Genomic DNA, 14,605 nt, shown 5'->3' with positions numbered 1-14,605 from the left:
ATCATTCACGATTAGTGCAGACTGAAAGACAAGAGAGGGAGAGGGAGACCGCTCAAACTCCACCAAACCCAACATGACAAGAGCGCAGGGGATTACGGCAATTGTGTGAGGTATTTTTCTGATCAACTTCTTGGATGACAGGCTCCGTGCCACAAGGAGCTCAGTGCCTTCCCCACAACAGAGTTCAGCTCTGCATTATGTGGAGGTTACACACGTAGTTCAGCTTAACATGGGTGACATTTGAGAAACTCCTTGACAAACAAATCTTCTGAAAGTCACACGGCAGAATCCGACCATCATCCTGATATCTGTGGGCAGCACGATTAGCAATTCCCAGTCAAAATATCTGTCAGCAAACATGAAGTTCACCTCCTCTGACTTTGCGCGCATGTTTGATTCTGTCTCTGAAGAGTGAATCCATGGTGGTGCATTATTTAACCATAAGCGTGTGACTGATGCTTCGACGAATTGCAAAGAGAAGCAGGGGCAGGTCAGGATGTTCCCTCTCCTGGTTAGCAGTCTATTGTCAGCTCCTGATTTCCCACACAGCGCCCGCAAATGCCCTCTTCAATATTCATCTAGGCAAATTTGACGACTCCCACATCTCAATTTGGCTCTCGGCAGCACAGGCCCCAACCCCCAGCTCCGTGGCCCTCGGTCCCAGCCTGCTTCGCTGCCGCCGGGGGTCTGGGGGGACGCACCCAGAGCTCTGCATCTCGCAGCTCCAGCCTCCAAGCCCCGGGGCTGGGGAGGGGCAAATCAAAGCCAGTATGGCTCCTTCATTTTCCCTGTGCTCACCTCAAATCAGCCTCACAGCAGGGTTGTGTCGTGCCAGGCCTCCGGCTGCCCCCAGCTACCCCTTATTCACCCATTAGGGGCACAGGCCCACCGTAGAGCGGCCTGAAACCCCACCACCGTTTCATCAGGGCCACATTGTGAGGGAGCAATGAGCATCGAGCTAAAAGCTCAGCCTCTAAAATGCACACTGATGCGTTTTTGACTGTGGAGAGCTGAGGCCTTTTACAGTTGTTCCACTCAAAGGGCACCTTGGCCTGTATTCTTTAAGGAATCAAACACCAATAGATGCATTTGATCAAGGCTTCAAAGCAAAAAAGCCATTTAGAACTCTGGTTGCCTAATAGACTACATTAAAACTGCTTCAGAAAGACACAAGTCAGCGATGATCAGCCAGAACCTGTTGGTTATTTAAACTGCTCTTTGCAACAATACAAAGTGATTGTGTGCTGGGGCAGACGACGGCAGAACTAGGTCTATTTGGGAAAGTGGGTTTTTTCGGGTGAATCTGGGCACACGGCCCACCAGACCGGAGTGGGCCAGCTTTCCACTGGGCCTCAGCATTGGAATCCCACTTCTGACACCAGAGTGATTCGGACCAAGTCTGTGGCACTCAGATTAGGAACAGCTCGCCAAGAAAAATGGATATCCAGCCAATGCAAAGAAACACAGAGCCAGCAGTTAGGATAAAATAGAAAAAAATATATAATACACTCATTTCAAGCACATTAAGTACATTCCAAAATGCCACTGTGGATGTTTCCACCTTGCCGTATAGGATGACATCATAAAACTCTTTCACATAAATTTTAATTGCCCAGACTTTACGTCCATATTTTTTTCTTCTTGGGCACTCTTATGCAAACATAGTAAAATGTTGTGTGTGTGTTTTTGTTAGCTTCAAAATGTACATTCATACAGCGGCCCTGAGAGCTCAACACACAGCAACTCAAGGCTGGGACATGTCTGTTGTTACCATGGGTTGTGCCTTGTGAAGACACTAGTTGAAGTTGGCTATATCAAAGTTATGATTAGAAGAAGATGCATGTTAGCATGTTTTATACCCAGCTAACAGGACGTTAGCCTGTCGCATTTATTTTCTGGTATTTGGTCAGATTTCTATTTTCCATTTTCTGCACATGTGTAGATGTTGTCTCCATTTGCACATGTGTTATCTATATGCATGTGTTTTCTGAAGTCGCAGTACGTTGAGCTTCCAGGGCCACCGTACATTCCCACTTTCTGTTACACGTGTTTGGGTGCATGAGCGTGCACTGCACTGAGGCACTGAGACCCTCATTAAGATAGTTAGCCTGCACTTACTAGGAGCTGGATAATTAGACACTTCAAAAGGCACCTGCCCACCTTCCCAGAGGAGGCAGGCATCAGCAACCCCCACACCCCATTTAAAACCATGTTAACTCCTATCTGAGGCTAGCAGGCTAATTTAACTTTTGACATTTGATATCTAAGGAATGAGAGGGATCAGCCATTTAGCTGGAACAGGATTACCCCCTCCAAACACACACCCACCCAGCCTATCACCCCCAGCAGCCCTCCTCCTCGTCCTCCTCTCCCTCCCCTTCAACCCCAAGCCCCCCTCTCCCAGTCAGGCCGGATTCATTAATTTTCCTGCTGCTAAGCACTTTATCAATGACTGGTGAACGTCTAAGTCCAGAGTGGACTCTCTCTCTCTCTCCCTCTCTCTCTTGCTCCCCCGCCCTCTTCGGTGGTGATTAGGCTTGTGAATGTTTGGATCTGTCTGTGTAATTCACTGCCGGCTCCGTCGCTGCTGATCTGTTCTCACACCTGCTAGCAGCTCAGTGAAGACGAGTGAAGCTGTTTCAATTATAAAGATCATTAGAAAACTTTTAATGTGCTTTGAGAATGAGATTGTCGGGTGGGTTTTGTAAACGTCATAGTTCACACGGAAATGTAAAATACAATGCACAATGTAAAATGTACAGGAAAATTAATGAGTCTCACAATTTAGTTTTCTTTATAACACAAAAAAAGGATTACGCAAAAAGAATGGAACCATTTTTATTGAAAATTGGTGGAAGAGTGGAGAATCAGTCGAAGAAGTAAACGTTAACTTTTGAAACAGATTTTATTCGGGGGGCAGATCCCGGAATTTCTCCTCACTTGCTTTGACAATTTTTGAAATTTTCACAGATTTGCCACAGAATAATTTTTGGATCTTGATGTAAAAAATCTGACATGTTTAGGAGACTGGTGTTTTTGATTGTGTTCCATTTTTACTGATGAAATTAAGGCGGAGGTAAGGAGGAGGAGCCATTTCAGTTTTAATATTTGTCCGTTTTTTTGTCATCTGACAACTGAAGAAGAATAAAAATGGGAATCCTAAACCAGTTGTTAAACCTGTTAAACATGCAAGCAGTGGTTGCTGTGGTCCTGAAGCTGAGCTAAACCTCTAATATAGGCCTAAGTTGTCTGATATAATAACTCAGGCAGTTTAATAACTTTATACCACCACCTGGCTAAGCTTAGGTAATTGTTTTTCCAAGACCCATCTACATTTGGACATAATTTTTGAAAACTTGAAAGCGTTGCATGCCGGCGTAGTACGGACAGAGAACAGAGACACAGATTCAAATTGACACAGCTAACAGTGGAGCTGCTCTCTCTGGGCTGGCACAGAATTTACCGGTGATAATTTTATTCATTCAAATGTAGCTGGTAACCTTTGACGTGTTACAGGTAAAGAGGTGCCGGGAGTTCATTTGCATCAATAACTCTACATTAGTCTCAGTATTATGCTTTCTGCTGAATGTCTACATTACAGGTTGAATCGGAGGCTACACACGAGTGTGACGGATCTGGGTTAAATGAACAGCACGCCCGGGCCTTTGATGCTGCAGCTGGTAACGCTTACTGTTCCTAACCCGTCAAATTTGGACACAAGGCCTTTTTACCAGGGAGCATGACAATCAGAATTCCAAACTACAAGCCAACTACCATAAAAATAACACAACTCAACTGACTCCCTCACCCTGCGCCCACAGCGAGAGGCCGCTCTGCGCGTGCATTAAGTTACCTGGGGTTACACAAATTCAAATTCAAGCTTTACACATTAGTAAATTAAAATAACATTAGCTAATTTTCCACAGTTCTAAATCACCTCACAAAGAATCCTTTATAAACTATCAATCATCGTTCGACTTATACAAAAAAAACTGCTTAGAAAACAGGGTGTAATTCCCCCCCGCTCTCCCTTAAAGTACAGGAGAGATCTGGACCCTTCATTACAGTGTCTGCAGCGGGTAGGGAAAGCTCTGTAGATTAGAGGATCTGCTGTGTTGGCCAAACAGACTCAACCACTGTCTGCTGGGTAGTGGGTGGAGGTGAGTCGGGGAAAAAAGGAAGAGGCGCTGTCTATGTGATTAGATAAATGCCTCTGTAATGCAAAGGAAAGCACAATATGGGATGAGGGATGTAGGTTTGGTATGAGAGGCCGAGCCACTCCTGTTTTAAACCACACAACAATCTTTCAGTTCTGCGATAGCCTAAACCCAGCCATTAAAAAATGTATAATGGTGTTGTCGCCACAATTATGTGCTGTTGTGAATTTGTAGTGGGAGTACGACCAAGTGTAGATAACACTTCTAAAAAATATACAAAAAGTTAAAGCTTCTCCTTGGGCACATTCCTCTATCTGACCACGTATACAGAAGACCCCTCTACTTCTTTTTCTGCTTCATCTTTTCACCTCTTGGTTTTCCTCCTCATATCTTCTGCTTCAACACTCTCTGTCCTTACGTCCTCCCGACCCGTCCTCCCGACCCGTCCTCCCAATCCGTCCTCCCTCTGCTGCTGTCTGCTCTCGGTAATGAGCTCCCCTCATGTATGACCTCTCCTGTCACTGCCGCCAGTGGAATCCTCCACTCTCGCCTCCTTCTCTAATCTCTTGCATTACTTTGCCATTAATCCCACATTCCACACGAGGATGGCTGCGGGAGCTCAGCTGACATGTTGCCTTTATAATCTGGTGTTCGTATTGGAATGAATCTGTGGGCTGGAGGCATCGCGGTGCTTGGAAATTATCATAGAAAAAGACTTTGCTGCTCCAGGCTACTTCAGGACTCACCTGTGGCATGTAGCATCCCCCCCCTCCATCCTCTATCCCCCTCTCTTTTAACTCTCTACATCCCACCTCACGTATTTCTCTTTCTCACTCTCTCCCCCTGCTAATCATGGTTTTCCTTCTGTCATCCGTCACTCTCTCAAGTCTTCTCAGTTCCCATGTCTTTCCCAAATCTCCTAAAGCTCCCCTGCATCTCCCCTCTCCCCCTTTCCCGCACACTCACACCCTCTCTCCATGCACCACCTCCCTCCATCCATCCGTCTCCCTCCCTCCCGCCCTCCCTCCCTCCCGAGCCGCAGTGGGACTGTTGGACTCACGCAGCCCCATGCTGAGCTGCTCCAGAGCCAAGCCAGAACAAAGAGCCCATTGAGCCGAGCGAAGACATAATGTGGGCCGCCTCTGACAGCACCGAAGATGAAGTCATGAGGTTGCCAAACAGTTAATAATCGCGACCCCATCCTCTAGTTGCACCAAGTGTGTGTGTGTGTGTGTGTGTGTGTGTGTGTGTGTGTGTGTGTGTGTGTGTGTGTGTGTGTGTGTGTGTGTGTGTGTGTGTGTGTGTGATTCTCGAGGAAAGTGAGAGAAAATCTGTGATTATGTGTCTGCATTCATTCATGCATGACAGAGTATCTACAGTATGCAGAGCGTGCGCATATCTCACAACATGCGGACGGATGAAAACCTTTTAAGAGCGTAATGAGATCCTCCATGACACTCAGAAATGTGCCCGATCACTTTGTAAATACCACGGAGGAAAAAACAAAAACCTTCGGAGAATTGCACTTTTAGTTTTGGCCCGGCTCCAGCGGTGTTGCAGAACACCCACTCACCACCACCCCCACTCACCACTCACCACTCACCACCACCACCACCCCCCTCCCTTCCCTTTTCTCATTGGAGTCTGTCTGGCGCGGAGTCTGACATGAGACACATCTCCCCGGGACCGGAGCTGTCGCTGCGAGGCCCACACTCCGAACATCATTAGACTCACAGCTCCAGGTGAGATCAGGCCGGGGAAGGAGAGAGAGAGAGAGAGAGAGAGAGAGAGAGAGAGAGAGAGAGAGAGAGCGAAGTGCATGTGTGTTTGTGTCTCCGCGCCAAAGCACGCATGTGGGAGCATTAATCTCGGTGCCACTGAATGGCCATGGTCTATTAAAATGCCTTTACAGGACTCCTCGCTTGTCAAGGGGCCTCTGGGCTGGATTGTGCTCAGGACAAGGGGAGGAGGAGGAGGAGAAGGAGGAGGAGGAGGCCGGGGAGAGAATGGTGAAAGACAGCTATGCAATTGATTAACATTAGAGGGACTTGCTCAAGTTCAAGTTGCACGGCCCCTCCGCTGTAAGCTACAGACATTTGTTTCCCCGGCGATTCGAATGTTTCTTTCCGACCCCGGTCTCTGCTTCACATCTGAGTTCAATTCTCCGCATGCCCTCGCTCTGAAAATCAATTCCTCCTCCTCTTTCCTCCAGCTCTGCGCACAGGCCAGGGCAAGGGGATTACACTGTCCCTCCCCAGATCCAAGCAAGACAACAAATGGTTCTTATCAACTGACACCCCCCCCCCCCCCCGCCAACCAGGAGGAAGAGGCAGAGAAACCGGCCAAGCTGCTTCGGCACGGATGTGTTTTCTGGGCTCTGTCTGCCAATCGCGGTGCTGCTCTTTTCACACTTAAAGCCGAAGCTATTTGTGAGAGCCCTGGGAGAATGCGTGCGCAGCACCAGAGGGTGGGAAGCATGGAGGGAGCCGCCGCTTCTCAACCTCTGCTTCTAATCAATCACTAGAAATCACTGCCATGGTTTATGGCCTTTGATCCTGGCTCCTCTTTCGCACTATGAGGGAGAGGGTTGGGTGGGGAACCAGGAGGGGGGAGCAGGGAGAAGGGTGAGAGTCGAGGCCCAGGAGGTGTGGAGGTCAGGGGAGAGATTAGGGGGTATCGGGCCTTTTGCTCTCTCAAACCTGAAAGCATGTCTTGATTTAATCCAGTGAGCTCGGAGCACGGAGCTGAAAACAGCTTGAAACAGAAATTCTGGATGTTTCCCTTTACCGCTCACCAGCCAGGATCTGGGTTAACAGAACTAAATTTATTAAACTGTATCTTTAAATTTGATTTGCATGTGAAAAATAACTAAATGAGGAAAAGCAGATAATGTGTTAACGTGCATTTAAATCATCTTGAAAACCTATTCTTGATTATAGTATTGTCATGTTTTAGTGTTTTAGTGGACCTGCCCTTTTCCATGCACAGTCACTTTTCTCCATACAAACTCCAGCCCTGGTGGTAAGGCCACTAGTTGCTGTTTCATCACATTCAACAAGAACCCTGTGAGGAGGAGTGAGTGAGTGAGTGAACAAAACAGAGAGGACGCGGATAAGAGCACACTACAATAAATCCTCCTGGCAGGGTCAGGACACTCCTGCTTTGTTCCTCCTGGCAGGAGGGAAGCCACTGAGGCCTGACAACAAATGGACAGAGTGGTAGAATAATCAACTACTGTTTCTCCACTTTATGGGTTTATGAGTTTATGGGGCCCTTGGTCGCTCGCCCCTGTGCCTTCCTCTCCGAGAGCAGTGAGATTTGGCTTGGTTGCGGCTCTGTTGGGGCCGCACTGGTCGATGTCCCCCGATCCGGTCACACAGGGCGCTCGCTGATTTGTCTTTGTGAGGCTGGTTATCGGGTCAGAGACTTGCCTCTGACCCGGGTGACCTACGACTCCAAGGCCTTTCCGGCTCTCAGCGTGTCAGTGAAGATGACCTCAGGTTCCTCTGAAGACGCTTTGTGATGGTCAGCATGAACCATCACAACGTATTAGTTTCAATAATCTATGACTGAATTACTGAATTGAGATTGCAATCTGTATTGATGTATGTCATGGATGCTTAGTCATTAAATTCAAATTATTACTCCACACAAATAGGGGGCAGAATATTGCCAGAATGTTGAGGTATCCACCCCAAGAGTGGAAGAATGTTGCATAGATAGAATGACTCAAATACAGCATGGGGCGAACAAGTTAGCATGCTAACTTTTTTAAATTATATTTTAGTCAATTTCGTAGTTTTTTTTTTACATTAGACAGTTTTCTACTATATGAATCTTATTTCTATAATAGTCATTTCTACAACTAAAAAAACAATTGTTAGTATATGGCAATATGGCAACATTACAAAAAAAATTACAAACAATTATAAAAAAAATGTATTGGTAAGCCAACTTATTGGAGGGAGAAAGAAATGGCGAGTGGAAAAATTATTACTTGAACATCAAACAGTGGGTCAGGTTTCATGTGATGTATTTACTGTGGTTGTCCGTTGTTTTCCTGTGCAATGAAAGATTACTTCTAACAATTTAGATGATCTTTTTTATTTTTTATTTTTTAATAGCCTCATTAACTCGTTTTTGGAAAACTGCAATGGAAAGTAGAATTGTACCATAACAATGGCCAAAACTTCCAAAATAATACTATTGAAGTTTTTGTTAGCATGTCAACAAGTAGGATGAACCCCCCCAAAAAAAGAAAGAAGCAATTCCACTGCAGTGAAGTTCTGGCGGCCTCTCCGCAGCATGCTCTGAGTCTAAAGGAGGTGGCTTATGCGCCTCCTCCAGCAGTGAAGGAGCAGCGGTGCTCCTGCAGGCCGCTCTGGGCAGGAGGAAATGTGCCAGACAATAGAGGCCAGGCCGGGCTGGACTGAGCCGAGCAGCTGAGGTTCCCCTCCGCCCTGATTAGCAGCGAGGCTAAGCTAATCCTGCGCCCTGGGCCCCTGTGAGGTGGCGCTGCCAAACGCCTGCCCCCCCCCCCCGCTGCTGCAGGAAATTGCCTTCAGTGCAGAGGTCCATGAAACGGCTGTGGCTCTCCAGTGAAGGCAGAGCTCATCCACTGTGTGTGTACACATGGACTCAGTGGATTCTACAGGTAGATTATATATTTTATACCTCAGATACTTTTTTAAACAGCCACACGGGCGGAAACATAATTTTCTTCAGTGTCATTTTGTTTATTGAACAACTTGTAATGTTTATATGTATTATTTATGTAGCACAGAGAGGTCTTTTGACACTAAAAGCCAGTTTTTCCTGTGTGGGGTTGTGTGTCAGGCTCTATAACGCCTCCTCCATTGTGCTGTTTGACCTGTGGGCCGGCCCGGGCTCCCATGAGGTCCCTTATCCCTCCATCAGTCCTCTCTCATTAGCCACCACAGGCAGAGCCCAGAGCAGGGCAACACAGAGGGGCCCCTGCTTCCTCCTCTGGTCCCCGTGAAATACACACAGCACAAATACAGATGGCAGAGATCACCTTGGAACAGTTGTGATACATTAAATCATTTCACAAAATACCCCGCAGCTTGTAACCTCTAAGAGAGACTGTCAATTTAATAAAGCGAGCCGTTATATTTATTGCAGATCTTGACGTTTTCAGATTCTCATCAGATCTCCTGAGTCTGCATCTGTCACCGGGCAGTGGTTGGGTGTTCATGTTCATTTTATGTATTTATTAATCATTAATTCCCTTTAGCAGCACAGAAATTATCACATAGCCAAAGTGGACCATTGTAAAGGGTGGATTTATTTTTTCAAAGAGTGGAAAGCAGAGGTGGCGAGATTAGGAGGGAGGAGGAGAGGGAGGAGGGGGGGTAGGATACAGCAGAGAAACAGTTGATTATGAGCCCCATCAAGTGATCAATGATTTCATTAATAAGACGGATCACGCTGCTGTCATAGCTCTGACACGCGCTGAGGGATGATCCGCTCCCAACGCTCCATTTCCCCCCCGAAAGCCTCTCTCTCTCTCCCTCCCTTTCTCTTTCCAATATTGCCTCCCTCTGCCAACGCCAAGGAAACAAGGGATGGAGCTGGGTGTTGAGGAGTAGGTGGAGGAGGTGGAGGTGGTGGTGGTGGGGGGTTAGTCATGAGGGAGGGGGGAGAGGAGGCAGGAAGAAAAGTGAAAATCCATTTTGAAACCCATTTTCAATTAGGGGTCCACAAGCTGTTATCACAGGTGTCCCAGAATGGGGGCCCGTAAGTGAAAATGTCTCCTATCCGTTTCTGAAATGAAACCTTATCTCCGAGGCACAAAGATGGCGGCGACGGCATATCTGTAAATTACTTTCCATCCCGGCTGTTAACGGGAACTTTATTTCTGTCAGATGACATTCCCCTCTATTTACTGTTGATCATTTAAATGGCTGCCTAAAAAAGGAAGGTGGCCCCTCACTCGTCTTCTATCTCTCCCCTCTCCCTCCTCTCTCTCTATTATTCGTCCCTCTCTTCACCAGTCAGGAGATTTTTTTTTTTTTTTTTTTTCCCAAAGCAGTGAAGTGCTCCTTTTCTTCTTTAAACACTTTAGCCACGCTCTCCATTTGCTTAGGGATTTCTCTGGTAACCTACACCAAAGCCGTACATTTGTTGCCCTTTAAGGCTTAACTTGTTTGCCTGCGAGACCCTTGCTCCTGCCCTTTTACACACGGCCATTATGGAGGGTCCCGGCTCATCCGCTGTGCAAACTGCTTCACTGGGGGGCTCTGTTATGTTAAAGCGGCGGTCCCTGACAATTTCCTGAACTGGGTCCAGTTGGTCTCCTCCCCATGTTTCAAGTCTCATCCTATTATCTAAACTCGCTCCCTTTGCTTTCCTCAAATCAGCAGCACCCATGTCACAAAAAAAAACTCCAGCCAACCAGAAACTTTTCTTCTCCTCAAACCTTTTCAGCTCCCGCCACGTTTTTTTCTCTTTTTTTTTTTTAATAGCAAATTATCCCATGACGACAAGATTTCTCCAGGCAAGGACATCTATTTTTTTTTTTTTTTTTTTTTTTTTTTTTTTAAAGCCTGAGACCCAACAAAAGAATCAGAGGACTTTGTGGTCCACCTGCCTGCCGAATGATGAGGGTAGGAGGGGAGCGCCCCCCCCCCCCACCCCCCACCCCACCCCAAACCCCTCCTAAAGAGCACCAATCACAGCATTGTTGTGGCACAGTCGGCCCTTTTGAGCTGTCAGTGCAAGAGGGGGGGGGGGCACGGAGATGAATGGCACACAGGATGAAGCCACCATTTAGCAAAGCATGTGGGAACGCTCGACCAGGACTCAATAATTACTCTGTGGCTGCTCAACTTGGACAAAACTTACAGGACAAGACGGGAAGACACAAGTTTTTACACTAGTTGCACTTTGAGTAATGATTTTAAAGTTAAAAGAGTAATAACAAAAGGGGGGGGGGGGGAGTGTGTCAATCCAACAAGATCTGATGAGATCAATACCTCTTGGCAAGCGGATCCAAATCCCAAACATCCGCAGAGTTCACTCCACCTGCTCCTCGCACTTATTTCCCCACTTTTCACAACTTATCGCGGCGCACCGCAGGGTTTCCACTGTGCCGGGATCGGGGGGGGCGCTTCACTCTGCTTGCCGGGTTGGAAATACTATTTCACCACTAGGGTTCCGCAGCTGCTCACAATTACCTTTTGTTTGCAGAGGAGGCAGCGGAGCAAGGGCCACGGGGGTTAAAGTTGAGGCGAGTGTAGGGTTTCACCTGATAAGAGGTTATGAGTTCTGGGGGCCACTTGGGGAATGCGCCGTAATTATAACCACACAAAGAATGTGTAAGCTATCTTATGATTCCCCAGATTCCAGATAGGGATCTAAAGGAGACCTTTCTGCACAGATACGTATCATCCCACACCCCCCCCCCCATCTTCAAGTGAATTATGAGTCTACTGTATTTTAGGGAGTGCAACACTGCTGTTTTGCTTTTTGCTTTTTGCTTTTTGCATTTTGCATTTCACTTTTTACTTCACTTTTTATATCTATCTTTTATGCCTAAATAAATGCTACCTTGTATAAATATTAGAAAAAGTGAGTAAATAAGAAGTAAATAGTGAGTAAATATATATTGTTTTTTTATTATTATTATTGTTTTTCTTATGTGTGGTGTATTTATTGTGTTTTTATGTTTCTATGTTCATTCTATGCACCAATAACCAGAGCAAATTCCAGGTAGGTGTTAACCTACTTGGCAATAAATACCTTCTGATTCTGATTCTGATTCTGATTGAAGCTTTCCGGCTGAGTCGGTGTAGGAAAGTTTTCAAGACAAACCTTGTGCTGCAATTACCGGCACATTATGGAGAAGAAGAAAAAAACAGAAAATCCACAATCACGCAGCCAAATTGCATCCATTTTTTTTTTTTTCCCTCCCTTGCTGCCCTTTTAATAAATTAAACAGAGCCGGCCATCTGGGAGTGAGTAAGAGTGAGTGTTCCCATGATGCCCCAGGATGCATTGCCTTACCCATATCCTGCGATAACTCCCATATGGGGACCGAGTCGCAGCAGTTTGTTTAGCCTTCCCCAAAACGGTTTGTCTGCTGTTCACACTTGCGGTGATCATATTTGACAACAGCAGCGTGGAGGGAGGGTGGGGGGGGGGTGACAGAAAACTCTCTATCAGGCCACCAGCTCCAGCTACCAGAGCCAACCCACCGTACACAAAACCATCCAAATCCTCTCACTGCTAATGAGCACAGCTGCAGCTTAGACTGTGGTGATCTCAACTCGGGTTTTGTTATGACTTAAGCTCGATGCTCCGAGGCTTCCAGTAAAATGAGAAAGAAACACACACTGGCTTCTAATATTCCTCATTCCGGCGTCTGAATGGAGAATGAAAGGCTGAATGACGACAGGCCTAATGAACTGTAAGCCCCACGCCACTTCTAATAGCATGTGTTGAAGACATTGCTATGTAAACATGCCAGAGCTGTGCTACCAGCGAGCGTTGCATGTGACTCGCGGTGAAGCCTGAGAATCGGGAAAAGTAAACAGTCATAAGAAAATGATCTGTGCCCGTCTTCATCTTTAAATCGTGTTTTTTGGGAGAGTTGGTCAGTTTCAGCTTCCAGTGATGAGAGCTCGGAAGGAAAACATTCCTCGGTCCCTTCAGTGGATGAGTAGCAGCCCAGAAGCTCAACAATGTAAACAAGGTAGAAGGTGACGTAGTGTAGCTCCGCCTCCGTCTCAACCTCACAGGTCTGGAACGCATCAGGAAAGTACTGAGCAGTGAGATGCTCTACGCCTGCGTGACTAAATTAAATAAAAACTCTCTCTCTTTAATAGTCTTAAGATGGTGGGTTTATTACACAAAGAAGGAGTATTAAGGCCACTTAAAGGGGGGCTTGGGCTGGGCGGGGGGGAGATAATGAAGTCATAATACTTCAAATACAAGAATAGTCACAATTTTACAAGAAAAATGTCATAATTTTATGGGAATAGTTGTAATAATGAAAGGAAAAGTTACGAGATTAAAGTAATAAAAGTTTGAGAATATGGTTATAATTTTACAATTTAAGTCGTAACTTTTCGTGTCAGGCTGTAATTTTACAATCAATTATTCTTGTAATAATATCATTCTTGTACAATTACGACTTTCCTTTCAATTACGACATTTTGAAAATGTATTTTCCACAGTAACAATAATTTACTTACAACTTTTATCCGGAGCATTTACCATTTGGAGAATAAAACTTTAACAACAGCTGTGTGGTTCACATGTTGCCGTTATTAAAATGACTGAAAACTGGGTGTGTTCCCACAGACCAGAGTTGTGTTTGTGTGAAGTGGCTGGGTGTGGGTTGGGGGCGGGGCTTACCGTTTGAGGTGGTGCTGGAGGCCACGGCCTTCTCGCTGATGTCATTGCGCACTGATGAGCCCTTGGTCGCCACGATGGTCTCAACTCTCTTCTTCTTCTCAGCTGCTGAACTGGCCTGCGAATGGTGTTCCATGGCGAGTGCTCATTCCTCAACAACTCATGGCGACGAGATAACTGATAAAGAAGAAGGAGAAGAAGAAGAAGAAGTTAGTCAGATCTCACACACACTCATCTCTCCACTTGTAAAAAACAGAATAACGCATGTGGGTGATTTCTGCATTATTCGCTTCTTGCTTGATCTAGCACATTTTAAACATGTTATCAATACACAGCCTCGAGACAAGACTTCAACACTGGGAACCTTGTGAGGAAAACTTCAGATCCAATCCTCTCTTTTTTCACGATGCCCAGAGCAGACCAGGGGTCAACCCACAACTCACCCTCATTTATTTTAGCTCAAACCTGCTGGGCTCTGAGTGGGCTGTTATCTCAATAACCCAAAAAACAAAATATAAATGAACTAATTCTCAAACTGTGTCACGCAAAACTTCTGACTTCTGAATTAAAACATGCAGAGGCAGGACATCCTGACTATGTCTAATATATATATATGAATAGAAGTAGCTTGTGGATACACTGATAATCCGGCTCTGGCAGTGTTTCCAGAGAGAAAGCAGAAACCTTAAGGGGATACCACAGAGTGAGAAACATTCACAGTCCTGGAAGAAAAGAAAAAAAAAACACGGGTTGTTTGAAGGCCCTTTTGGGAATATCATGGTGCCGGGCAATTTTTCTTTCAAAGAATAAAGGTGGTTCAAGTTAATACTGTCTGTGGGTTTAGAAGGGGGTTCAGCCAACAGTCTTGCAGACATGCTGCTCGGTTCAGCACCTCAGAGGCCGTCTACAAACTCAACTCTATCTGGGTCATGGAGGTGTCTGATTATGGAGACTTCATGGTGATACACCCGCAACCCGCCATTTGCACAAAGTACAGGACGGCTTCATTTGGTCCCATGCAAAGCCTTTACTTAGCCGCCATAACTCATGGAAATATTTAGTCTGAGTGACGT

At 46.0% G+C, this 14,605-nt stretch overlaps 1 protein-coding gene across 1 annotated transcript in view; it reads right to left on the bottom strand.

Annotated features, from left to right (window-relative positions):
* Positions 1 to 13,668, bottom strand: part of gli3 (GLI family zinc finger 3) — a 72,756-nt gene extending 59,088 nt beyond the window's left edge. Inside the window, exon 1 of the mRNA XM_061094036.1 lies at positions 13,536 to 13,668. Within this exon, the coding sequence (XP_060950019.1) occupies positions 13,536 to 13,668 (133 nt within the window). The remainder of the gene's footprint in view (positions 1 to 13,535) is intronic.
* Positions 13,669 to 14,605: the final 937 nt, after the last annotated feature.

This window comes from Limanda limanda, chromosome 20 (genome assembly GCF_963576545.1).
Source record: "Limanda limanda chromosome 20, fLimLim1.1, whole genome shotgun sequence".
Lineage (NCBI taxonomy): Eukaryota > Metazoa > Chordata > Actinopteri > Pleuronectiformes > Pleuronectidae > Limanda > Limanda limanda.
The sequence above is the reverse complement of the archived record's forward strand: the minus strand, read 5'-3'. Positions and strand labels throughout refer to the sequence as shown.